At 36.8% G+C, this 25,417-nt stretch overlaps 1 protein-coding gene across 1 annotated transcript in view; it reads left to right on the top strand.

Annotated features, from left to right (window-relative positions):
- NECTIN3 (nectin cell adhesion molecule 3) overlaps nucleotides 1-14,444 on the top strand; it is a 73,032-nt gene extending 58,588 nt beyond the window's left edge. The window contains exons 6-9 of the mRNA XM_067300674.1: nucleotides 215-353; nucleotides 908-992; nucleotides 10,722-10,784; nucleotides 11,329-14,444. Coding sequence (XP_067156775.1) covers nucleotides 215-353; nucleotides 908-992; nucleotides 10,722-10,784; nucleotides 11,329-11,505 — 464 coding nt within the window. The 3' untranslated portion in view covers nucleotides 11,506-14,444. The remainder of the gene's footprint in view (nucleotides 1-214; nucleotides 354-907; nucleotides 993-10,721; nucleotides 10,785-11,328) is intronic.
- Nucleotides 14,445-25,417: the final 10,973 nt, after the last annotated feature.

The raw sequence follows: 25,417 nt of genomic DNA, 5'->3' as shown, positions 1-25,417 counted from the left end.
TTATTCCTAAGCTCTTTTTTAATTCAATCAATTTTTGAATTGGGCAGCTGAAACCAAGACCACAAAAATGATAGTGCAGAAAGAGGGCTCCTACTTGGTGATACAAGGAAGAAACATTTCTCAGAGCATCACTGAAATAGCTTATATGAGTATTGAAAATACGTAGACTTCTTAAAAAAAAAAAAAAAAAGTAATCTATGCTATCACATTACAGATGTGCCATTTAAGCAGACATCTTCTGTTGCTGTAGCAGGGGCTGTGATTGGAGCAGTCCTTGCTCTTTTTATCATTACCATCTTTGTGACAGTGCTGCTGACCCCAAGGAAAAAAAGGCCATCGTATCTTGACAAAGTGTAAGTATGTGTTGGACTTCTTAACTGGAAGAAATATGCAGAAAACTTGTATTTGTTCTACATAAGTATTTAAATGACTGAGTTCCTGTAGAAACTTTTCAGTTGTCACAATTCCAGGGCAGCATTTTCAGGGCAGACAAATGTAAAATCACTTCTTTCTGAAAAGAAATGAGGAAGCTAAGCATGACTTAAGAGGCAATATATTTCTTAATCCCTTCAAAAAAAGGTTTGGGAAAGAAAATCACTTGCAGTTTGAACTGGAGGGTTGGGGGGAGGTCCATCTTGACTGTTGCCACAAATGCTATAGGCTATTGGTTTGTCATAACTGCAGGCCTAATGTAAGAGTAAAGCAGCTATACTTTGCAAGTATTGTTAATGTTAAAATATTTATTTCACATGCTATTGCTGACTGAAAAGTGTGTGCTCCTGAATGTGATCTTTGGAGGATCTGGCTGCTTTAAAAAAAAAAAAAAAAAAAAATCTGTCTGTCTAATTGACCCTTCAGTTGGACTTCACAAACATGGTATGTTCTACTTTATTCTTTTTTAATACAGGATTGATCTTCCACCCACTCACAAACCATCCTCTTCATGTGAGGATAGAGCATTCTCTGCACCACAGAATGAAGACATGCTTCAGGTGAGTGAGTGGTTATTTATAATCTTAAACTGAAAAGTGTTAACTTGCCTTTTTTTTTTTTAAATGTTAATTTAGTCTGGTTTTTGTTTTCTGATAACATACAGAGTTGTTCCGTTGTTAATTTGCAATCAAAAGGTTTTCTTACCTTTGGGGTATCTGAATCTTATGTTTTTGGTGTTAATGTGATCCTTAAAGATGGGGAACTAGCAGATAAATCCTTTTTGGATCTCTCATAGTATGTAACAGACTCTGCTAATCTTGAACCAAAGAAACTACAGATGTCTATTCTCTAATCACCTTGGGATTTGATGGTTTTATGAAAGGCTTTTAATATTTAGAGCAAATATAATTGATAAACTTCACAAGTGACTTCAGCAGCATGATCTTCCTTGCTAGTGAAGTTCTGTGACTTTAAAAAAAAAAAAAAAAAAAAAAAAAAAGCAGTTGTTACTATAAGTTATTGAGGTCTGAGTGATGGGAATATATTGGAATTTTGGCTTTTATGTGGATAACTCATGGGACTGTTTTGATTCTCAGTGAAGATCACTAAATCGCTCTTAAATTCCTGCAATTGTCTTTCAATTTTTATCTCTTTTCTTGAGCTGATCTTCATCAACTCTATGCCAATTCTGTGACAAGTATTTGGACTTTTAATGCGCTTCCATGAGTGGCTTAATGTGATCTAAAGTAATGCTGTCTAAACAAAGGATGGGCCTGTGCTTTCTTCTGTGTGCTGGAGTTCCACGACAGCATTTGGTGTTTGTGTGGTTGCAGTCTGATCTAGCTAGATCAGAGAGCTGATACACTAGGAAGCTAATTCTAGCAAATCAGAAAGCTAAAATAAGCACAGAGCAAGGGATGGTAGGACTGCTTTTCTTAGCTGGAATGTGGACTTGCCCTGGGCTGGGCTGCTTGTGAAACTCCAGATGAGTTATCTGATTGAATTAATCCAAAATGATTCTTTTGTACTAGGCAATACAGAAGTACCTATTTATAGGAGAGAGCTTGAGTTAACAGTATTATTACATCTCATATGATAAACCAGTCTGTTTATGAAGACCACATAGATCCTGACTGTAGCCCCAAAGTGTGATTTTGGTATATGTTGAATCGGTCAGTCTGACTTTTAGATTTCTGCTGTCACTGAAGAAAACTTTAAGCCTCTACTATCAATATTAGTGAGAATTTGATTGTAATTGTTCTTAATGGTTTTTTGTTCCATCTTCATTAGTTCATATATATATAATGTGAATGTGGCCTCTGCATCACTGTATTATATATCTCACTTGAACTGATCCTAACCATCACAGATAAAATCCTGAGCTTAAGTGTTATGGTGAAAAATTATCTTGCTTACAGAATCACAAGATATGGATTATTGTAAAAAATATATTATGCATATGTAGTGCTGCTAGATAGAAAAATGGTGATGGAAGGAAATGCAATCCTTTTCCCTTAATAGGGCTATTCATAAAGTATAGCTCCTGTTGGTTTCCTTCTGTGAGCTCTGTCCACTATGTCTGAATTCTCTCTGGGGTTTGCTTATTGTGGCTTCTGTGTTGGTGAATACTTGTAATAAAGGAGTTAAGAAAAGCTGAAACTGAATATAATCTGTATGTTAAACACATTTATAACTTTAATATATATGTATATATGGAGGAAAGACCCTAAACAGGCTGAATTGAATACTTGGGTCCCTCAAGCTGGATAAATGCAGCGCTGTTCTGGGAAAAGGAAGTGAGAGATGATCCAGTTCCTTTTCAGGCTAGATGCTAACTACACTTTATTTAAAAATCCTGGATGCTGGCAAAACACCGTTAGCATTCATATTCTGTTTCCTTTCTGTGGAACTCTGTCAATCTGAAAAGAAATAGAGCTGGAGGGTGATGGATCTGCTGATGATATTACTCATAATCAACATGTGCTGTCTTCTCTGCTTTAGGCAAGAGCTTCTGCTTAATCTAATAGAAATAAGTGTCAAAATACTAGCTTTAACCAAGAAATTATTAGTTATATTGTTTTGATGTAATAAGCCAACGCCTGAATAGCTGTAAAGAGGGAAAGGAAGTGAATAAGCCCCAGAGTAAGCAGCCTGTCATGATGTCTTGTCCTATTTGACTAAAACTCTACTAGCCTTGGATTTTATGTTCCAAATGCTGTTTGAATGATGTTGTCTAGATGGAAATGAGAAGTATGCTGGTAAGCTTTTCTGGATTGTTCAGATGTAAGCTTTTGGTTACATCAAAAGGTACTGCAGGTGAGGTGTTGATGCATTGTCAACAGCAATAGATAATCAAATTCAGTCTGAGTGCAAATGATAAGCTACACAAAGATGTAAAGCAAAGTTAAAGGAGAATGAATTGGAATGATGTCTTCTGCATGTTCTAAATATCTGATGACGGAAGTGGATTGACTCAATTTAAGCTGATTTCATTACACTGATATATTTTAATAGGCACATTTTTTAATTATTGCCTCTACAGCTATTTTCCAAGTCATACACAGTAGCTTTTTTGGATCATGTGAATTATTTTAGAGTTAACAAAACTGAAATTCTCTTGTTAGTGTTTCAACAGTTAATGTTTAATTGAGATTTTACCGATGTCTGAGTAGGTAGGTGTTGGTATTAAAATAAATGAGGGATGTTGTACATGTTCAGTAATACTGGGTAGCAAATGCTTTTCATAATCTGCGTTTATGTGCTAATGTTAAATAATAAGCTTCATGTATGTAAAGTACCTTGTAACTGAGTATTCATCACCATATCTCTATGTTGATATTTGTGGAAACCAATTTGTGTTTCTTTGGCTCACTTCAGAATTGCAAAGAACCAGTTCACTTATGACCCTAAAATAGTGGGGCAGAAGTCCAAAACAAAGGAATATTAAACAGAGCAAAGAATGACACTAAATAGTTCTGCCCTTTTCAGTTTTATTTGCTCTGAAGACTGTAAGTTCATTTTTATCTGTTTTTTAACTACAGAACTATTGCTTTTGTCTCTTTTTTTTTTTTTTTTTCCTAATGGCCATGTAAATACTATCTTGTTACTCTTGTTTTTGCATATAATTCCAAAGAGCAGTGTCTTTATTGAGCAGCATGAAGGTTATGCCCTTGGTGACAGAGAGATGTCAACCTGGCAACTGAGTTTTGAGGTAAATCAACAGAAAATTGAGCAATGGAAGAATTTCAGTAGCCTGGAAAGGAATTAATCTTGTTGTATAATATTAATTAATGGAGTGGGGAGAAAGGCACTAATTCAGGCAGTCTTCTGAATTATTAGAGTTAGATTCACTTTATTCAAAGTGATGACTTCTATGCTTGCTGAGAAATGTGACGGGGGAAAAAATACTCTTTGACTTTGTGAAGGAATGGAGTTATGTCTAGCTTGACAGGTACTTCTGAAGGAAAGGCGGGGGGGAAATAACTGATTTTTTTGTTTAGTACAATGCATGTTCGGAGTTCTTGAAGCATTGAGGAATCAGTTGGGCTTTTTGTAGCAACAGAAATAAAACTGGAGAAGGGAAATAGTTCAGTAATTCTAGCCTTGGGAAGATTGACTTTAGACTTGCATCTTGTAAGAATACCTAATGTACTTAGCAAGGCTAGCCTGTCAAATACTGCAGCTCCTTAATGATAATGTTTGTATTCCTGCTCAAAACAGGAGAGAAGATAGTGAAATTGTAATAGCATAGTTAAAAGCATAAAGCTAAAAAACACCCTTTATGAATGGTGATATTTCTGGACCAGATTTGAAAAGATGGCCCACAGTAGTTTTAATCTGGCATAATATGGATTCATTATAGATTATGGCTCTCTTGGACTCTACTGGTTGTTTTCCTAATGGTCTTAATACAGGTGAGACTGTCTCTTCTGAAATGAAAGAGAAAGCATTATTATTATAATTTGCTTTAGACTGAGGAGCTGTTTAGGCAAACAAGATTGAATAGAAGGAAGCACAAAATGCATGTAGATAAACTCATCTATATTAATGAAGGACCTTACAATGGAAGAAATCGTTAACCTGATGGGGACCAGAATGACGCACGAAAGTGATTTTGTTAATGGACTCTGGCTGTATGAAGACAATGACATACTGTCTGGGATGGATGCTGGTAAATGAGAAGTGATAGACATTGTGAGTAGATGCAATATTGTTGTAGTTGGATTTCTGTGTTGGAAAGGGTAAGAAAACATAAGATTAAGATGTTGGTGAGATATTGATTTAGAGTTTTAAAGGACTGTTTGAGAACGAGCATGTTTAGAGTGAAACACAATGCTGTATGTAATACCTTTCATAAAACTCTACAAAATACAACTATGCAAGCTATTGCAAGCATCAAAGCACAAAAACAGAGATATGCTATGTCCTTCTGTATCTGAACGCTGTTGGGTAGACCAGTACCTGTTTTCTTTGACAAAACCTAATGGTTTTGAGTTCTGTCACATGCTCCATGGCAGTAAAAGGTGAAACTCCTTTCTCTAACAAGGGTCTTGTGTTTTAATGCTGTATGGGAAGATTTCCCTGATTTCTGGTTTTAGTATAATAAATGGACCCACCAGAATTTCCTGTTCTCATTTCCAGTGCTTGTCTATGTCATGTCTAAATCTGCTGTTGGTAGAAATCTTAGAGCAGGCAGATTTCCTGCCCCCCTTCCCTCCCTGTCCAGAGAACGTTAGCCTTTAGTGATAATGCTAGTGTTTTTGTTCCTCACCTGCATATCACCTGCTAGTGTGATGAATTCATGTTCAGCAGTATGTTTCTTTCTGGTAAGTGGTAAACCACATGTTCTTGGAATTAATTAACATTACATTCTAGTAGTTGAGGAGCAGAAGCAGTATGACTTCAGAAAATGATAATATTTTAATGGAATTATGAGGCAGCAAACTTGATGAGTAAGAGTAGGAAAAATAGGTCTGTGAAGACAGTGAAAAAGAACTGTTGGAGGAGTGGGGAAAGGAGGATCAAAGAAAACATTAGATTTTTCAACTTGTTTCACAATGAATGTGCAGGTCAGGTTAAAAACTAAATAACTCTATTTGAAAACTTGAACTAAATAACAAATGTGGAAAAAGAAAAGGGGAAGGAGGAAAAAGCATGAAAGATTATTAAGACTTAAAATAGCTTATTTTGAAAAACAATTCTGAAGGTACAAACATGGGCTGTATGACCACTCTGAATGTTATCAACCTGTCAGTCAAAAAGACTTAGGAATACATCTTGGGTGTGGTTTTCTTCCTCCTGAAAGACTGGCAATTTAGCTACCTAGTATCTCAGCTACCACTGTGGAGTAGTTGGAAAAGGGGTTGTTCCACTTGTGGAAAAGCTACTGCTTTAGTCTGTGCTGTACTCCCTTACTACCAGTGAAGTGTGACAGACAGAGGAGCTTACTAAGGAGTGATGATACCTTAGTAAAAGCTGAATCTTAAATCATGTTTCTTAGATAGTGTTGCTTGCTCGTGATTGCAATTGGCTGTTCTTTAACTTGGGCAGTTGGAGTTGGTGACTGACTATGTGTTTGGAAGTTGTCCATTCAGTAACAGACTGACTTCGTTATAACGGTGGCAGACAAAGGTGGCAAACAGAATTCTTATCCAAAACGTATGCAAATAGATCTGAGATGGAACATAGATGCATCACCAGTGTGGTTCAGTAGTTCTGCAAGCCACTGGCAGTTTGCTGGTGAAATTGGCCAAGTAGCTCAACTCTTACTGATTTATTCTGGGGTGGCTCTGTCAGGGTTTGTTTCTGCCTACTGCAAATAGGAATTTTTGATGTTACATGGAAAACTTGCAGTATGAGTTTTCACAATATTAAAATGCCTGCCTTTCAGCTGAGGTGGATAAGAAACATCTTATTAAACTTGAAGTAAAAAAAATCATAGTGTTGTTTCTGAAATGTATGTGAGAATTTTATTGGCTCTTGATATTGTTGTAAATACATCAAGTAACTGGCTACTACAGTATTAGTTTAATACATTCAGATTTGTTTGCCTCTCCAGTGCCTTGTACTGTTGATTGGGCCTGACACGTTTCAATTTTCTAGCTTTTATTGGTAGATCAAATGTCCCTTTTAATCTTCTCTTTCTAAGAAATGGAGGGAAGCAGATAGGAGGAGGAGAAAAGCAGCACTTTTAAATCATGAGTTTGGTGGAATATGGTAAAGCAAGACATTAGATCCATAAAGATTGATGGCATTGGAATAAGTTAAGGTTTGAATTACAGAGCTTTAATGGGATGAATAATACTTCATTTCACTTTGGCTGTTAACTTTAAGGCATGGCTATATTTCAGTAGTTCTCTAGAGCAAGCGATAGAGTTCAGACCACTAAATTTCATGTTGGTTCAATGTTAGTCATAGAAACTCAATTATAGCTAATGGCAATAAACTGTCATTATACATTTGGTGCTTTGAAACCTAGTCGACATTTATGCTATATTTGTCTTAAAGGGCTTTAATGTATCTTAATTTGCACGTGAACAACCACCCGTGCATACCTCAATTTCCTGAGGTCTTTCACAAAGCTCCACTTTAAAATGTAAAGGTCCAGTCAGTTTTGAGATCATCTTGAATGATCTCAAACTATTCCTCTGCTATATGGATCTGTGCTGAAATTGTCTGTTCCTGGGTTTCTCCCTGTTCATAATGTGTTGCGTTAGACTTTCCATGAAGAAGGCTGGAGTCGTCATCTTGTATGTTTGACTCTCTGCTGTATTGCTTAAAACAAGTCTTTGAATGTAGAAGTAACAACTTTTAGCTTATCTTTTTCTGTTTAGCGTAGAGGTGAATTGAGGTTAGCTTTTCTTTAATGCACAATTTTCAGAATTGCAAAATTAAAGGACAAACATCGGTTTTCTTTGAAAATTTAACCAGTATGGTTTTTCAGATATTGTATTTGCTATTCAGGAAAATTTTTATTTCTTTTGAATCAGGGTTTAAATAATTACTTGAAGAATACCAAACTTTTTTGTGTATAGTTGTACTATACAACTTAGGCTGTACTATTTCAATCTAGTTGGTTATGGTGCATTTGTATACTTGCTGACTAGGCTTTCAGTTGCCCATGAATACTTTTTTTCTTGAGGTAGAGTTGAAAACAGACATCTGGCCTAATAGAGGAGGTTAAATAATAATTTTGATCATTAAGTAGAAATTAAAGTCTGACTGTAATAATTCAGTTAAAGATGCAATATACTATAAATATTTTAAGATAAGCAATCCTCTTTAGTAATAGCTGTTCATATTTTGCAGTGTTGGACTTACTTATTTGAACTTCTAAGGATGAAAATTGGAACTCTGCAGTTACTTGGGAAGTGGCACACCTGCTAATAAAGATGCAATACATAGGAAACGTAGCTCACTTTTGACATATATCTGTCTTCACTTAAAGCTAGTAGCCAGGAGGCATTTTTGATTTTTGCTCTGTATAGCTGCTATGTACCTGTAAATCCTTAAGGGAAACTCTTGAGGTACACTATTGGTGCTATTAGGTTTGGTCTTACTCCTGATTTGTGTGAAGATCAAATGAGTAATATGCAAAGTATCCACTGGAAGATGGGTTTTTTATTTCAAAAAAACCAAGCAAAACTCTGACCAAATGATGAGCCACCTCCATATCCTCCTTACTGTATCAGGAATACTGATAATGACTGACTTGTTCTAGTTGTAGTGCTACACAGTTTTTTTTTCTTTTTTTCCCTATTCCTCTTCCTTCTCCATATCTTATGTTTATCTACTACCATGTGCCCTTCAAAAAAAAAAAAAAAATCGATACTGTCTGGAGTTCTGCCTGTAAAAAATCATATCAGGAATTGTAGATGAAACGAATTTGGATATGTTTAAGTTGGGGACTACTTAGGATACTGGTGTCATACACATCATTATCTTCAAATATATTCTCCATTTATGGCATCTCTTTCCAGAAGCAATGTAGCTGACAAGATACAGAAACCTTATAAGGTATTTTCTATCTAAGTTAAATGTCATGAGTCTCTAACCCATCACTCTCTATCCCTTACTGAATATTCTAACAGGTAAAAGTAACATCTGTGCTTACCCTTTATATGTATCTGTAATTTTATTGATATGCTTTTGTTCTCTCAGATTTGGGGTTAATGCAAACGCTTCGGTCAGACCAAGATGGTCACGCTTTTGGGAACATTGATGTTTACTCTATATGTTGAGGCTGAATGTCTTAGCTTGCAAAGCTGTTACAGAGCCCCAGTAAGTACAGTAACAGTGTTGGTGGGTGGAATGTATGAGATACAGGTAAGGCAGAGAACAGTACATATCTGCCACCTGCAAACCTCTGCTTTCTTTACCCAGTTTCTGGGAGAGCTCACTGAATAGTTAAGTGATAGAGACCTTTGGGATAGGATAGTATTTTTCAAACTCTTTAATCAGTTGATCATTGTCAGTTTTAAAACTTTTTTAACCATAATAGCCATGTGGAGCTAATGAGTTTGGAAACTTCAGGGTTAAACAGTCTGTAAAACCATATTGATCTCAGTCATGCGACCATTCTTTGGGAACCAATGACTGGCAAATAATTGCAGAATAAAATAAGTGACTTTCTAAAAATACTTATGTAAATAGGAGAGAGAGTAAAATAAATTTCTAAAGATACTTTTGTAAATAGGGAATGAAATAACAGGACCCAGCCATATGCTCTGTGTGTGGTTTCTCGTGTGTGGGTTTGGGTTTTTTCCCCCTCTCTGTTCCAGCATAACCAATGTTCCAAGAACTGATGGTCTTAATGAAACAAGCAAAGGAATCCTATTTGAGTTGCAAGAGAAGTTACTGCTACATAAAACCATTTCTTTATTAGCAAGCAGTGCCTGGCAGTAGGAGTAAACCTACAGCTGGTACTGAGGGTGTTCGTGCTATGCATGTGTTGGATGGTTTTGCTTGTGATTAGCTCTTGTCCTGTGCTGTGAACTGAATGCCGGTTAGCTCCTGATGTGCATCTTATCAAGCCTTGCCAGAGCTCTGAGATGTTTTAGGGAGGTATAATCTGAGGAACCAGGAAGATAAAAGTTCTAGGCTCCACAGAAGTTCATAGTAAAATGTCTAGGGAGTATGGACTGTCAGTAGGAAAACCAACCAGCAAAATAAACTTGGGTAGATAAGCTGTAAATATGTCTTTGCTGCTTTTATTAACAAGGAAAAAAAACAATTTAACTGTACTGAAAAGCACCTTTTCTTTGTACTGTTGCAGGGTAATTTCTCTTAGTTTTAGTTGAATGTTTTGAATAGTCTCATTACAGGTTTTTAATTTATTCATTTGGAAGCAGTTTGTTTAGCTTTTGTCAAACTGAGAAACAGAAACATGTAATCCCTTCACTATCAGTAGTATACAGTTAAATTTCCTTTCAGTTAAATATTTTTGTCTAATATCAGACTGACCATTTATCTATTTGATTGTGAAAACTTGAAAATATGTATCTGATTTGGGGTTTGGCTTTGATTTTAACCTGTGTTGACTTGTCTGAAATAAATTTCACATTAAAATTAAAAAATATATTTCTGAAAATAACGCTTTTTAAATTGACGACAACATCTATTTTTTTCCACCAGAGATCAGCTTGTAAAAGATATTCAAAAAGGTGGTCAGTTAAGACACTTCACAAGGCAATAATGTATTTTGCAATGACTAGTGCTTTTGTTTAAATTGAACCTGTTCTGCAGTGTTGAATTCTGACTTGCTTCTGCTGTAACTTTTCTTCTTTCAGAAAGAAAATTTTGCTTCACAAAGCCAGTACGGAGAGAGAGATACTGGAAATCTGCAATACATAGTAAATAATAAAATAGATTAAATTCCTAGCTAAAGCTTTGATTTTTATCTTGTTTCTTAAAATAAGTTTACAAGGATATTTTCCATGAAGAACAGAGGATTTATCCATCCTAGTCAATAACTGTTGGATGTGTGGGTTTGCTATCCCTGAAATGAAACAAGTCAGTATCATTTTAATATCTTGTATTTCCTATGTAGTTTTGCTGACTGGCTTCAGTGCAGAAACACGAGAACTCTAAAGTTATTGCTGAATAAAATAACAAAGCACAGGAGTGCTGACGGACATTTTTCTATTTTGCTTTGCTTTTTAGATTCAGTGAGCCTTAAAATCAACTTTCTTTTAAAATAAAAATATTGAGGCTAAATCTGAGTAGTTACTAATAGTTTTATTTAAGTTTGTTTCTGAGTTATTAGAATTTTTAAGGTCATGTTTCTTGATTCAAAGGACTGTTTTGGAGACCGTGCACCTTTTATTTTGCTTAAAGCTGTAACAACAGGAGTTGCAGGACTATGAACCTGACTAATTTTTGTATGTGTGTGTTTAGAAAGCTGTGAATGGAAGGCAACTTAACTGTGAGGCTGAAGAGCCCCAGGAACAAGAGAGTCTTCAGCAAACGTACCCTGTTTATGAGCAAATGTACTACAAAAATTGGAGTAGCAGACACCATCAGAGCTCAGGATCTGGAAGAGTCTACATCAATCCAAGGGAGCATTATGTATGATTGTATACTCAGATATTAACTTTAAGATGTGAAGTTTTTAATGCTTGTTGACTGTATGACCAATATGTTTTAGTGGCTTTCATCTCTAAAAGAATTGGTCTTTTTTCCTGTGGGAAGAAATTGCATGGAGAATTTTGTGTAGATAAACCCTATGGAATTTGTGACTTAACTGGCTTCTAGCATTTGGTATGTACTTGTTTTAGTAGTTATAGTACAATATCAGTCTGCCAGCAAAGGAGCTCCATCTGGTTTTATTAACCTTTGTTGTCTTAAAATGTATAAGTTGCAAATGAATTGGCTGACATGTCAGAATGTAGTTAGACTGTTTTTCCTGGTTATTTCTGGGACTGTTCTCTCCCCTTCCCCTCCTCCCCCCCCGAATGGATATTTTGAATGGAAATTATGGTACTGATTTAAAAATGAGTAAATAAGAGCAAGCGAACTGAATCCTTGGTTAAATGAGCAGTCACAGGCTGTGAACCAGTTTTTGTTGCATCTTTTTAGAAAACTTGGGATAATTATAATTTTGACTGGCCACAGCTATTGTTTTCTCCACTACTTCTACCTCTCCCAGTCAAATGAACAACTATACTACCTCTCTACTACTGCTTTGTTTCATAACATACGTTGTGTGTCTTCCCACCTTGTAAAAACTGAAGCAGTTTCCTTACGTAAGAACCTTTGTTTCCTTTTATTTTGATCTTGGCTGCCAACTGATGTACTTCCTGGTTGTAGTTTCAGAGTAAGTTTATATAAAACTTAGTTGCAGGAAGCAGGTTACTAGGCTGATAAAACTCTTCCTAAAAGTGTCTCACATGTAACTGCACCTTATCTACAAATTGCTATTAGCCATTTTTCCATGGATTACTCCCATTTAAGTGTTGCAGAGTTTGCTGTTGCTTGTTAATAAGTACATTTCATGTTCTTTGGTTTCTTCTCAGTTTGCTGGTAAAACTCCTGCCTTGCATATGTTCTTACATCTTAGCAAGAGAAGGAAGGCTTCTGTGGGCTTTCAGCACTAGTAGTTTTCAGCACTAGCCTTTAATCTTAAATTAGATGGCAATAGTACTGTGAAGAAATTGGTGAATGTCCTGATGTTGCTAGTGCTAATAGTATTCCAGGTGAAATTCTAAGAGTGAAGGTAATGGTTGAAAAATGTGCTCAGGATCTTTTTAAAAGAATCAAGTTTTCTTTGGGAGTGCAAAAAAATATTTTGCAAGTAAAAAGGGTATATATAATGTATCAATGCAGAAATGAGCTCATGTGACAATCAGAGTAATTTAAGACAGCAGGAAATAAGACAATGACTAAAACTTGCTGGAGAAAGTTAAGCATAAGTACTGGAATAGTGAATTTCAATCAGATGACCTTAAGATTAAATATGGAGAGGAATGGCTATTTCATACTAAACTAACTCTTCATTTTTTAAACATCCCTTGTGCAATAGTAGGGTATTTTCTGTACAGACTTGCTTTGATTCTCAGGCAGAGGGGAAGAATCATAGTTGTAGAAGCAATAGAACTGAAAAGTAGTATAGTTGTGTGCTGCAGACAGTGCTATTTTAAAACGTCTATTCATCTCCATTATTGTGAAGTTAATGAGGTTATTTCTGGTGTTTAAAAGCAGATCCCACAATAGGGGAACTACAATAGGGATAGGTAAGTATTTCTAGTTTGTTACGGGTAGCAGTTAGAAGCTCATGGTTTAGGTCCCCATGTTCTGGACACTGTACAAAAGACATTGTTCTGTTGCTAAGCAGCTTAATATTTTATGGTGGTGCTGAAGTTGACTACTGAGCTGGTGGCAGAGAAAAAGGTTGAGGAGAAAGACTGTTTCTGGGAAGCTTTCTTTGAACCACTGTTGACTTGCTCTTCTCTGATGGACGGATGAGTGCATACATTTAAATGCTGAGCAACTGTTTTCAACTTTGAAGCCTGCTGCTGTATTTGAGATCTGAAGAAGGTGTGCCCCAAAACTATATTTTCCAATAATGTCAGTTTAAGTTACTACCTCTTTCCACAACTGTTGCCCCACTTATCCATATGTTACTGTAGGTCCAAAAAAGCTATTGTGAGAACATGAAAAGAAAACACAATGCCTTGGCCAAAAATTAAAGGAAATAGAATAATACAACACTGACATGAATTATATTGCTTCAAATTTAACCGACATCACTGAACAAAACTTTATTTAAAAAAATTAAATATGTATTACACTAAATTCATTAGTTCAGTATGATCATTTCAACTCCTATTATGTTGGCAGATGATCCAAAACTGGTTCTTTAGGTTTAGTCTTCATTCTTCTACTGACTTTTATTCTTATTGGCAGATACATTTTGGTTTAAAAAGTTGAAACTGGGGGGAAGGAGGGAGAAGGGGAGAATGTTATCAACAAAATTGTAATTGTATTATCATAAAATTGTCTGGTTCTGTTAGCTTTCTGTATAGTAAAGTATTGAATTACCTTTTGAATTTGTAAAAATGCAAGTAAGACTATTTAAAAAAAATAAAAAATCCAATTATGTTGCTCAAGTTATATGAACAAACTACAAAAAACTTGAATTGCAAGCTACCCATCAGCCTAGTTTGCCCTAAGGTAACTAGGGAAATATATTACTGTGGTTATTACCTGTAAGAAACTTAAAGGGGTTTTGGTAATATATTCAGGGACATTTAGAGTATTAAGTTTTTTTGAAGCATTGTCTACAGTCTTAAGTGTGGGTAGATATTGGGGGGAGGGGACTTAATGCAGAATTCTTTGAAGAGAACAGAAAAATGTCTGCTAATTAGGATTTCCCACAGAAAGGATTGCTTATAGAAGTGAATTTAATCTGCCTTTTTAAGGTGTAGAAGATGGCTTTTTATTTTTGTATGTCTTCAAATGTTTGTATTTGGATTTTGTTTTGAATAAAAGCACTCAAAATGGAAGTTTTTTCATATGTTGTTTAGACTCTAAGCTTCCTTAAGGTATGAAAAGTTCATCTACTTTCTTGGTGATATTCTCTTCATCTCTGGTTCTATCCTCAGAGCACATATTATATTTTTCTAATAGCGACACTTCTGAATGTGGTCATGGGTACTGAATTGAGATGCACTTCCAACATTTTGTTTTATTTAACAGGTAGCATATAGTATTTCCTGAAGATCCAGCCCTTCTAGGGTTTAAACTGACCACCCAAAATCACTGCTGAGGGAAGTAGGAATGGAGAAGCAGCAGCTGAATTCATGCTTCTAGCTTTGATTAAATATGAATTGTTCTCTGCTCAAGTATCTTTAAAAATCTACAAGCTAGTCCAGTTAGAGATATAAATGCTTTTGGATATAATTAAAAAGGAAAAGCAAGAAACTTTTGAACTAGGGAAATGCTGCACAAGAGATCACTAGAGGCCTGTTGCTGTTGCGTCAAAAAAAATTTAATGTATTGGGTGTATGAATAGGCCCGTCTTGCAGAGAGCCCAATAAGAGGGTGTGATAATTCATGGAGAGTGGAGAGAAGGTTTTCATCTCTAGAATTCTTAACTTCAGGTGCTTTCTGACAGCCTTGTTGCTATTTCCTTCTTTGAGTGGTATGAATTTGAGTGCAAAATGCTGTAACATTTTATAGACAAGTGCTTAAAGTGTAGCACAGTAACATTTTTGATGCCACAAACCTGAAGTTACTTTTCTTTGTGACCAAATCACTGTGATGTTAGATGGCTTTGCATGTGGGTGCTGTCCATGTGGTAACAGCAAAGATGAAATTGTTTGTCAACTTAGGTTACTTCACAGATTACTGACAAGAAGAGATGAAGCTGTAGGCATGCTCACTGTAAATGCTTGTGGAAAAACAAAATGACCTTAGTAGCTCTTAACTGCTCAGCTGCCTGGTGAGAGATGGCCCGGGTTGTAGGTTGCTTAGTAATGGTAGGGTCCCTTAGCTGCAGCAGTTGCTCTCCTGGCTCTTCTGCATTTCAGATAAGGCACTCCTAGCAAAGACTAATATCAGTTGATTGTTTGCCGAGTCCTTTGGTGGGGAGGGTTTGGTTACTAGGTACAGTTTTTCATTTTTGTCACATGTCAGTATTAATCCCTGCATTATAAAAATTGAATACTTTGACTGGAGAATAAACTCTTTAAGACTTGGTCTTGATGTAGGTTTTTTTTGAAGATGAGGCTGATTAAGGCAGATTAAATTTCTAGGGAGAAACTTAACTTTGAAACAGGAGACTGAGCATTGGGTGACAACAGTATGCACATGCCTTCAGTTCTTTGTCCACTGTGGTATGTGTCTAAAGTATTGGAAGACTAGATTTGACTTCCGGAAACAAGATTTTTTCCAACAGCAAAGCTAACACTTCATTGCTGCTTCACATATAACACATCTTACAAATGTCATCAAAGCACTGAGTTTGAGATTAGTCAAGTTAGGCTGTGTTTTTAGTACTGTTTCAAAGCAATGTTGCCAATTTTTCATGTGACTAGTGGAGTAGAACCCTGGAATAGTAGGGAGATGTGCAAGAAACTGCTTGGTGTAGAAAGACCTAAATCACCTGGCCAGTCACTATGAAAGGTTATAAATAACTATGTTCTTATGAAGTGGTAAAACGTCATGTAAGGGGTATTGGTAAACTGTTAAGGAGATGACAGCTGGTGAAAAGCAGAAGCTGAAGAGTGGTTGAATCTCAACAGGATAGCACCTATTTGAATCCTGGGAGATTTCCCCCCTTTGGAGAAAATGGCTTAGAAAATTTGGTGACATTGAAATATACCAACCTTTATTCTTCTGGGTTTGGGGGAGGAGGTTGTTTTTTGTTTTTTTTCTCCTCTCCTGTGCTGTGTAATTAAGTTTTTTTTTTTTTGGAAGATAATTGTCAGCAGTGAAAAAACTGTCAGTTACTAGTTTAGTGATTTCACTAGAGAGTCTTTGAAATGACCTACTTGTGGAGTGTCCTTTCTCTATAAGTAAGGACTTCAGGTTTTGAAATTTAGGCAACTTTTAGGTTATGCTGTTCTGCTCTCTGCTTCCAATATCACCAACTGCTTTGAAAAGTAGAGGTCTAGACTTGATCCTTTGCCAAAAACTGGACTTCTAAAGTGCTTACAGTCAAAATATCGGTTCAAAATTCTAGTAAACCTCAGAGTTCCTTTCTGACTGAAAGTAAAGATTTGATATCTGTGCAATTATAGAAAAGTATGGCACTGTTTTTGGTCATTGACTTCATACCTTTAGCTGAATAATACTGAAGGAAAATATAAAAAAAAAAAAAGATTCTGAATCTTAGTAGTAATTATTCAAACAATGTGAAACCCAGGTAGGGATGTGTGAGGCACTTAAATCCGCACTGAAACCACCTTGACACAACTCTTTCTAGTTCTGTTTTTTAATCTTACTTGACATTAATTTTATTCTGTACCTAAATATAGAAACTTCAATTGCTAGTAGAAAACAAACTCTATTTAGGAGCCTAGAAGTCAAGCTGTGATCCTTCTGTCTCTTATGTATGACTAGTAACCGAGACTGTATAATTGGAGTTTAGCTCACTAAGACTGAGTCAGGAGACAAAGAAGATTCCAGCTTGCTTACCCATGGATGAATTTGAATTTACTGTGCAGGGCTATGCACAGAGAATACATAGTGTGTTAAGTATATAAAAATGTCAGTTTAACTTGACTGAGTATAGCCAGTGATTGATTTTTTTGTTTTGTTTTGTTTTGTTTTCCACCCTAAAAACCACTGTTAACTAGGATGAATTAGAATTCTAATCTAACAACAGGTATATAGGAAATCACTTTTTAATGCTGATTTGTCACAGGAAGAAGTTTAAAGAAAATACTTGCTGTTTCATTGCATCTGAATTTGTTCCTGTTCGAGTGAAAACTTACTTTAGTGGTGGTATTTAAAAATAATACTGAATTTGTATGATGCCTGTGACATCAGAAACTCTTACTGCTCTTAATGGAACTTGATAAATTAGATGTCTTTGGCCAGATCTTTCTCTGCCACTTCTGCCTCTGCTTCCAAGCCAGTGCTGTATGACTTTGGTGTAAATGCCAGCAAGTAACTTCATTTTTTTGCATATATGAAAACAATAATCAGGCTGCATCACTAAAGGATTGTGAGTAAAGTGTTAGAGGTGTTGCAAAAGATTTGACTGTTTCCTTCTTTGTCCTGTTCCCAAAGCTCAATTTTACTTGTTTGTTACTTTGCCTTGGATCTCTGAAAACTGGCTTCTGGTGGTCCGGTTATGGTGGTGGTTGCAATTTTCATCTTCCTGACATTTTATCTTGCCTGTCCTTTTAAGAAGTTTGTGATATGTATGACTTGAGATATGTTGTGCTTGAACAGCTCCTTAATTGATAGCAAAATATTTTGGACCAATATTTATTTGTTTACACCATTCAGGTCATAAACTTCAGAAAGTGAAGTTTTTCATGCTACTTTGTGCCTATTTCTAGTGTTAGATCATGTGCAATGCAGCAGTGTATTGACAAAAGGTGCATCAGTCCTACCATTCAGGTGGTTGGCTATTAGGAGAGAATGACCTGTTAAAAGATGGTGTCCCCCCAGCTGCAACCAGCTTTCCCCTGTCGTGTTCCTTGGGATACAGTCCACTCCTTAGGAGTTCCAGCTGCTCTCTCCAATCACCATGGTGTACTGGGCTCACCAGAACAAAAGAGGCCACAGATCTACATTACTGTTCTGGACTGCTGTAATGAACTTGGAGTGATTACTTTTAGTGTTGTCTGCTGTGATGAGAGCTGAATTCCTTGTCACAGAGGGTAGATGAAATCCTACAGCAGCTGGATTTCAGTTTTCTATTTGAACTAGATCAGCTCTTTCAAGACCAAACTTCAGTTACTGATGCGACTGCTTCTATTAGGCATAAAGGCACACTGAACCCATTGTGTGAACCACACATTGCCCAACTTCAATGCCATGACTAACAAAGTTCTCTTCTGCTTTGCTGTGAATTGATATGAAAGAGAAATTTCTGTGGGTGCCTAGAATGCCTTTGCGTTGGTCCAGGTAGCTGTAAAAACCTGATTGACTAGACAGTATCTATTGTAGATTGGTTGGTCCAGATAAGCTAAGCAAATAGGCAAAAGGCTTAAGGTGTTGCCTGAGGAAGATTTCTACTATTTCTGGGTACAATGTTTAGTTACTAATGCTTGTGACTTGACTTAATGTATCATTTACTGGATCAGCTTGCAGTTGCCAAAACATCGCTAGAGGCACTGTACAGAATTGCATTGTTTTTCCTATAGAATAACAAATATTGGGTAAGGTGAGAAGTCTCACATGTTTGCATATGTTTAAAAGTGCTCGAAGAGACACCACAAAAACCAGCTAATAATAAATTGGGACCCAAGAGTACCACTACCTTTACATAAGCTGTCAGGATTCCCGGTGAGTCTGATGCAGTGAGCACTACTAACCTAAGCCTTAACAACTGATCTTCAGGAACTCTTCCAGGCTTGACTCCATGCCTTAAGCAATATGGCGCAGATGTATCCTCTACAAACAACAAAGTTGGCAGCCTCTAATTTTCTAGCTGTGTGGCCATTACCAAGGGTGTGTGTGGACAAAAAGATAATTTTCCAGGATCTCTCATTGTGGGATTGTTGATTTGAGTAGTCAGCAAGCCTCTGGTATCCTCTGTGACTTCGTAAACCAAAGGGACTAGCCTTTACATAAACCAGAACCAAGTTCTGCCTGCCTGCCCCCTGCAACATGGATCTGCCTAGCTTCTATTCTTTAAAAGGGAACACATCACAAAAACAGTCAGTAGCTTTAGACATTTGCAGTCTGTTTTGTTTAGTTTTGGGAGGCCTGTTAAGTGACAGTAAGCAGGTAATGCTTACCTGTTAAGTAATTCAGATTGAAAAGGTCTCAAATGCCCTTAAAGCCATTTTGTTTCTGCTAATTCTGCAGCTTGTCTGTCTTTCTGATCCCTTCCCAGTAGCTTTGTTCCTCCAAAGTCTGTAGCATTCTTCTTTGCCCAGTCACCTCAAACTTAATCTTCCAGCAGGGAGAGGATGCAGTGTCTTCCCTGGGATTGCCTTCTCATTTATATTCCTGTCTAAATATTTCATGCTAATATACCTAGTTAGGGTCTTAAGAGAAACCCTTCAATGTGTTTCTAAAACACTGAATAGGTTCTATCTTATACCACATATGTCTCTGAGCTGCTGGCCTCTGACTTCTCAGAACAGTGTTAGTGAATTTTAAACCCTAGGTAAAAATGGTTGATATACAAAGTGTTATAGAACTTTTTTCTTTTTCAAATTTTATAACTGCATGAGGGATGTGCTCTGTGTGTGTGTGTATATATGTGTATTTAAATAAGAAATTTTAAGAGTGGAAAGTGGGAAATTTTTCAACGTTAGCTATCCTCTTTATAGCTGAAAAATGATGAAGATGCAACACTGCAAATAGTTAAGTGGCCTAAATTTCAGGTGACAGATGACACTTAATAAGCAAGAAAGAAGGCCAATGTGGAGTGGAATATAATAGCTTGGAGGCAATAGTCCTCTACCTGCACAAAAAGGCGGTATTACAGCATTTAAAGCACTTGCATGCTGCTTTCAAGAGTTAGGACAGCTAGTGATGTAGGATGCTTAGTAGTGAGATTGCATGACGCAGTATCTTAGTTTCATGGTGGTGGAAATGAGCCTCTAGCAAAATAAAATACTCTTACCATTTAACAAAAAATTATTCTCTGACAAAGCAGTGACTTACTTAAATTTTCAGTTTTCTCAAAGCATCTTAAACCAAATGTGTGACAATTGTCTAGAAAAAGCTACTCACTTCCTGGTGCATCCTAATAGCAAGAGGAATCTGGTTAATTTGGATGTTGATGCCACTTAGCTGAATATTGCAGGGTGTAGTATCCAAAAGCTGCTGTGTTAAGACAAAACTATACAAAACTTGAGACTTATAGTTGTCATGTTCAAATGTGTTACTATGAAATAACATCAGAGTTTTACCATCTGTTTCAGGCTGGATCAGTATTCAGATTTAGTAGCTGCATAGCCGTCTCCTAGCACATCAGAAGATTCCCCTAGAAAGCCAAAGATGATCGAGTTTCTAGTGTCACTGGCTTCACTGCTTAATTTGCGCAGCAAGTGTAATTGACCCTGTGGAATATCTATATGAAATAAAATATCTAGTGGATACTTGTAACTAAAAGTGTTGATTATACAATAAGTAATTGAGTTACTGTATTGTGTATCTCAATCACTTAAAATTAACTAAGGAAATCAGTTCTCTTTATAAAAAGACTTGGGGACGGGGGGAGAAGAAACTACTTTTACAGTATCAAAACAGAGGCAGTTTAAGGTAGAAAACTTGATTTTAAACTGCAGCTGAATAACCACAGCAAGTAGTGAAATTAGTTTGTCTTGTGATGACAGCTTCAGATCTCAAAATCTTTCTCTTTCAAGAATAAATTATTTTATAATTTGAAGAAAGTTCAGGACTTTGCAAGTCTTAAAGCTCATCAACCTTTGTGTCTAAAGACAAAGCATAGGAGGCAAATATGCGCAGATGGAGGTGAATGGATGCTGTAGATGCTCACTGCACTGAAAGTGTTCAGGGCTGCTTAAGACCTACTTCAGCACCAACAGGCAAGTACCCTCTGAAATGAGTCCTGCGATGGTTTGCATTAGAAGGAGGTGAAACCACATGGAATCGTAAAGGTATTAGGATGTGGATTTTTTTTATTTCTGTTCACAGCATAATGTTAATAGCCTCTTAATCTGAGTAGATCTAACTCTTCTTGCTTCTGGTCCCTGAAGAGACTTCTAATAGAAGAAAACAAGCAAACCAGAAGAAAGCCCACCTAGGTCATGTGCAAATAGTCTTGAATCTGAAATGTTACCTTTAAGTGCTTTATTTAGCCAGTGCAGCTGATGTGGGAGCTCACTGTTACTCTGGATATTTTGGACAATGGTCTGGGAAGCTGGGCACTTAAGAGTATGTCTATCTGCACAAATTTGCCGAACTTTGCAAGGGGGGGGGGGGAGACACCCCCCCCCAACCTATTTGATGCATTGAAGTTGCCCATAACTGCAGTTGGCCAAATTGCTGCTAATACAAATAAATATTTTATAGCACCCACTTGTACCTCACAATAGATCTTTTTTTAAAGATGCAGAGTCCACTTGTACCACACAGTAATAAATGCTTTTAAATGATGCAGAGAAATGAGTGAAAGACAGCTATTTTAAACTTCCTACACAAAATTTATATATGAAAAAATTCTCCATTTCTTAATGAAGATTGATAGGTCACAAAATACCTGTTCCCTCTCACAAACTCCTATCTTTGTAATGCTTGCAAGTTCAGTTGTTTGCGCACTCCAACAGAAAATATTTGCTGATTTACACAGTTGATCACCTTTTGGAATCCTCTGAGAAATCTGAATGTTTTTAATGTTTCTCCCTGAAACTATTTACTACTTTCTGTTCACAAAGATAGGATTGCTGCTTTTCTGAATTTAACTAAACATTGTTTAGTTAAATGGAGATGAAATTTTGTTTTGAAAGATTAGGTGATGTTGTTTTTCCTGACTGACATATTAAATAAGCCCTAAACAGGAGCCTTCTGTTTAGGGCTTGTTAATAATCCCTCCTCTTCCCTTTGTGACTTTGAGCATGAAGTCTGTTTACCGAGCTTTGCATTTTATAGAAATCTGTGCATTTAACAAGTGTGTTGCACGCACCTAAGAGGGACGGTGTGTGATAAATGGGCATATAATTCGTTTATTGATTCTTCATCAAGTGCATGATAACTGCTCACTTTTTTGATTTGGAATTCTTGGCATACCTGGTATTTTCTGAAGATACCATAATATGTGATGCAAACTGAAAAGAAAGGAGAGGAAAAGAGTAGGAAGCTGATATGTGCTTCTACACAAGTGCCAAAAGCCCATTCTAAAGGCTATCAGTGAGTGCCACTACACTTCACTGGAGCACTAAACAAGCGAGACTAAAGAGAATAGTGATTGAGGACTTCTGTGCATCTTGATAACTCTGTCTCAGGATTGCTTCAGTTCTGTCAGAATTTGTATCTCACCCTGATTTGGTATCAGTAAGTAATTACAATATAATCTGGTTTTCTTCACTACAGGTGTTCTTGAAACCTTTGAAAACTGTCAAATAATTGTCTTAAATGTAAAATGTTCCCATAGATATAGTAACAAAATAATAGAGCTTTTCAGATTTTTTTCATGCCTAATTTGGACTCTAATACCAGCACATGCTTCCTCTGCTTCATAAATGCAGATGGATGAAAAGTTCAGAATATTTATGCAGACTTGCAGAACAAGGCTCACTCCTCAGTAAGACTGGAATTCCTTTTTGTTAGCACCGTACATTGCTGTGCTAGCAGAACATCATGGCACTTAAGGAAGTTGCCATTTGAAGTCAGTTGGTCAAGAAGCAAAAAATGGAATTCAACGTAAGTGTAATCTGTTTGCCTAACCCTGAATAGTTGGTACCTTAATGGTGAGCTGTTTGCCCTGCTGTTTGGATTTCCCCTACCAAGGATTGTATTCCCTAGCTAGTCCCTGAGATTAAGCCTGTTCTTAGACAAAATGTATGAGATGCAGCTTTTTGAGTGTTCCTCATTGTGACTTGCCTTGCTGTTACTGAAATGCTTTTTGTCCACAAAATAACTACCTATAATAAGCTTTATTTATCTTCAGTTAAAACAATAAACATCAGATCAAGATCACAATATTTTTCTAGTAGGACTGTAAGGTTAGTTGCAAAACAAAGCTGATGTTTACTGCCAAGCACATGGTCAATGCTGCTGCTTTCATTAGGTCTGTGATTGTCTGGCATAACTGCTGAGTGGTCTACAATTGGATATATGGTCAATTACCTGGTACACTGAGTAACAGAAAATGATGTGACCAGTTTGATGCCTAGACAACTCCCCCCTTTCAAGTGAGTTGTGTGTCTCTTCAGTCTGGGATTTGACAATAGTTTTTCCCAGCTTTTTTCCTTATTAGCTGATGGAGGGAACATTGCATGCACTGTAAAGCTGCTTGTACCAAAGACATTGAAACATCCCTTTGGTTCTCGAATTGCAAACCTTTGAAAAGCACATATGAAACTTCTAATGTCCCTTGAAATAGTTTTGCCCTGATGTTAAACTTTTTCAAATGAACCTAGGCTTCTTTACAGCCTTTGAAACCTGAAGATGCGTGGTTTTATTGGTAAGTGAAGCACTGTTGCATCTCAGACTCTGGGCCTTGCTCAAATTTTGCATATCAGATTACAAGAAAAAAAATTAAATTGTCTTGGAAGTGAAATAAGTTTCAGTTTAGTTCTATACTGTTTCAAGTTTGCACTTTGTCAGTATCCTCCCTCACTTATATTTTTGTCTTTAATAGCTGTGTCTCAAATGTGTTCTGCTGTGATGTTTCCTAATAAGTCAGACATTTCTCTAATGTGTTTCAGTGTGTCTTGGTGGTAAATAAAAGTAGTGGTCTAGCCAGAGAATAGATTTGTTGTTTAGTTATACATCTGTTGATAATGCTGTTTTTCCCTGTTCACATGCTCTTGTGTAAGGTGCACCTTAGGATGCAAGGAAGAAGTAAGGAAACAAAATGAGTTTGTTGCATCCGAATGTGGCACCTTCAGCAGCTGAAAACAATATTGCTACTGACTCTTTGCACATTGAAACATGTTCAACTGCATGCTGTAGTCTGTCACAGGTAGAGTGCTGTGAGTTTGCCCAGTAAATATCTCTGTATGAAGTTGATGGGACACCAGCTTTTTTTTTGTTAGTATGTCACCAGTGTGTGTGCCATGTTGAGTCCATATTGTTCATCCCACAAGTCCCTACTAAATACTGAGATGGGCTACCTGTCAGAGTCTTGAATTTACCTCTTTGCTTTTGAAGCTAACCATGTGGGATGTGACTGCAAGCAACTGCAAAGGAAATAGTCCTTTACCTTCACAGGTGACTAAAAAATATCCTGAATGCTTATGGACTGGCTTGCAAAAGAATTAAGATGATCTTGGTGAGCACAGCAGAAACTGACAGGATGCTCTGCTCTGATGGAGGTGCATATGGTGTGGGAATAAGCCTCTGGAGCCTAAACTTCACTGATGGAGAGGGAGCCAGGGAGAAGGTTTTCTGAAAAAGATGTGTGCTACTTCTACTCTAGCTGCATGTGTGTACTTGCTTCACTTTGAAAGTCTTTTTAGCTTGTCATCCTCAATTGCTGCAAGAAGTGGATCCACTCATGAGGTCTATTATTAATGGCATTCATTACTGATGACCCATGGTACTCAATTCAGCCACTTCATCCTCCGCTGGGCCTGCGTGACAGTTCTGGACATGTTATGTGTATGAGTCAGCTTATTTGCTTTGTTTCTATTCAGGATCCTGGTGTAGGAATGGCAGAGCAGGACCTCACAGCTACTACTACAGGGAGGCTTTCCCTTCACAGTCTTTCTGAAGAGAGATATCTGAATTTATGCTAAGATCTCATAGTGGGCTTTCTGGAGACAACCAAATCACTACTTGTAAAAGTTGTTTAAAGCTCAGACAGACACACATTCTTGCTAAGCAGAGAGATATGATCCTTCAGAAGAGAGGGGAAAAAATACTAGCACCATTTTCTTCAGATGACCTCAACTGCTCTGCAGCTGCTAATTAGATTTCATGACCCTCTTTTCTTCTATCTCTGTGTCAAACAACTAATTTTCATCCATATTTTCCAACCATGAAAGAGAAGTGACAAAGTCTGTAGATTTAGTCTCTAGCATTGCCTTACACAGGTGCAATGGAAACTTGAAACTTGAAAGAACATGAGCAGATGAGGAAAATCTTTATCAAGGTTGTAAGTTTTGTTTTTATTGTAATTGTCTCTTATCATAAAGGTGCTTATAGAATCTGAAATATTTCTAAGGCA

The sequence above is a fragment of the Apteryx mantelli genome, chromosome 1 (assembly GCF_036417845.1).
Source record: "Apteryx mantelli isolate bAptMan1 chromosome 1, bAptMan1.hap1, whole genome shotgun sequence".
Lineage (NCBI taxonomy): Eukaryota > Metazoa > Chordata > Aves > Apterygiformes > Apterygidae > Apteryx > Apteryx mantelli.
Note: the sequence above shows the minus strand (reverse complement) of the source record. Positions and strands in the feature narration are given on the sequence as shown.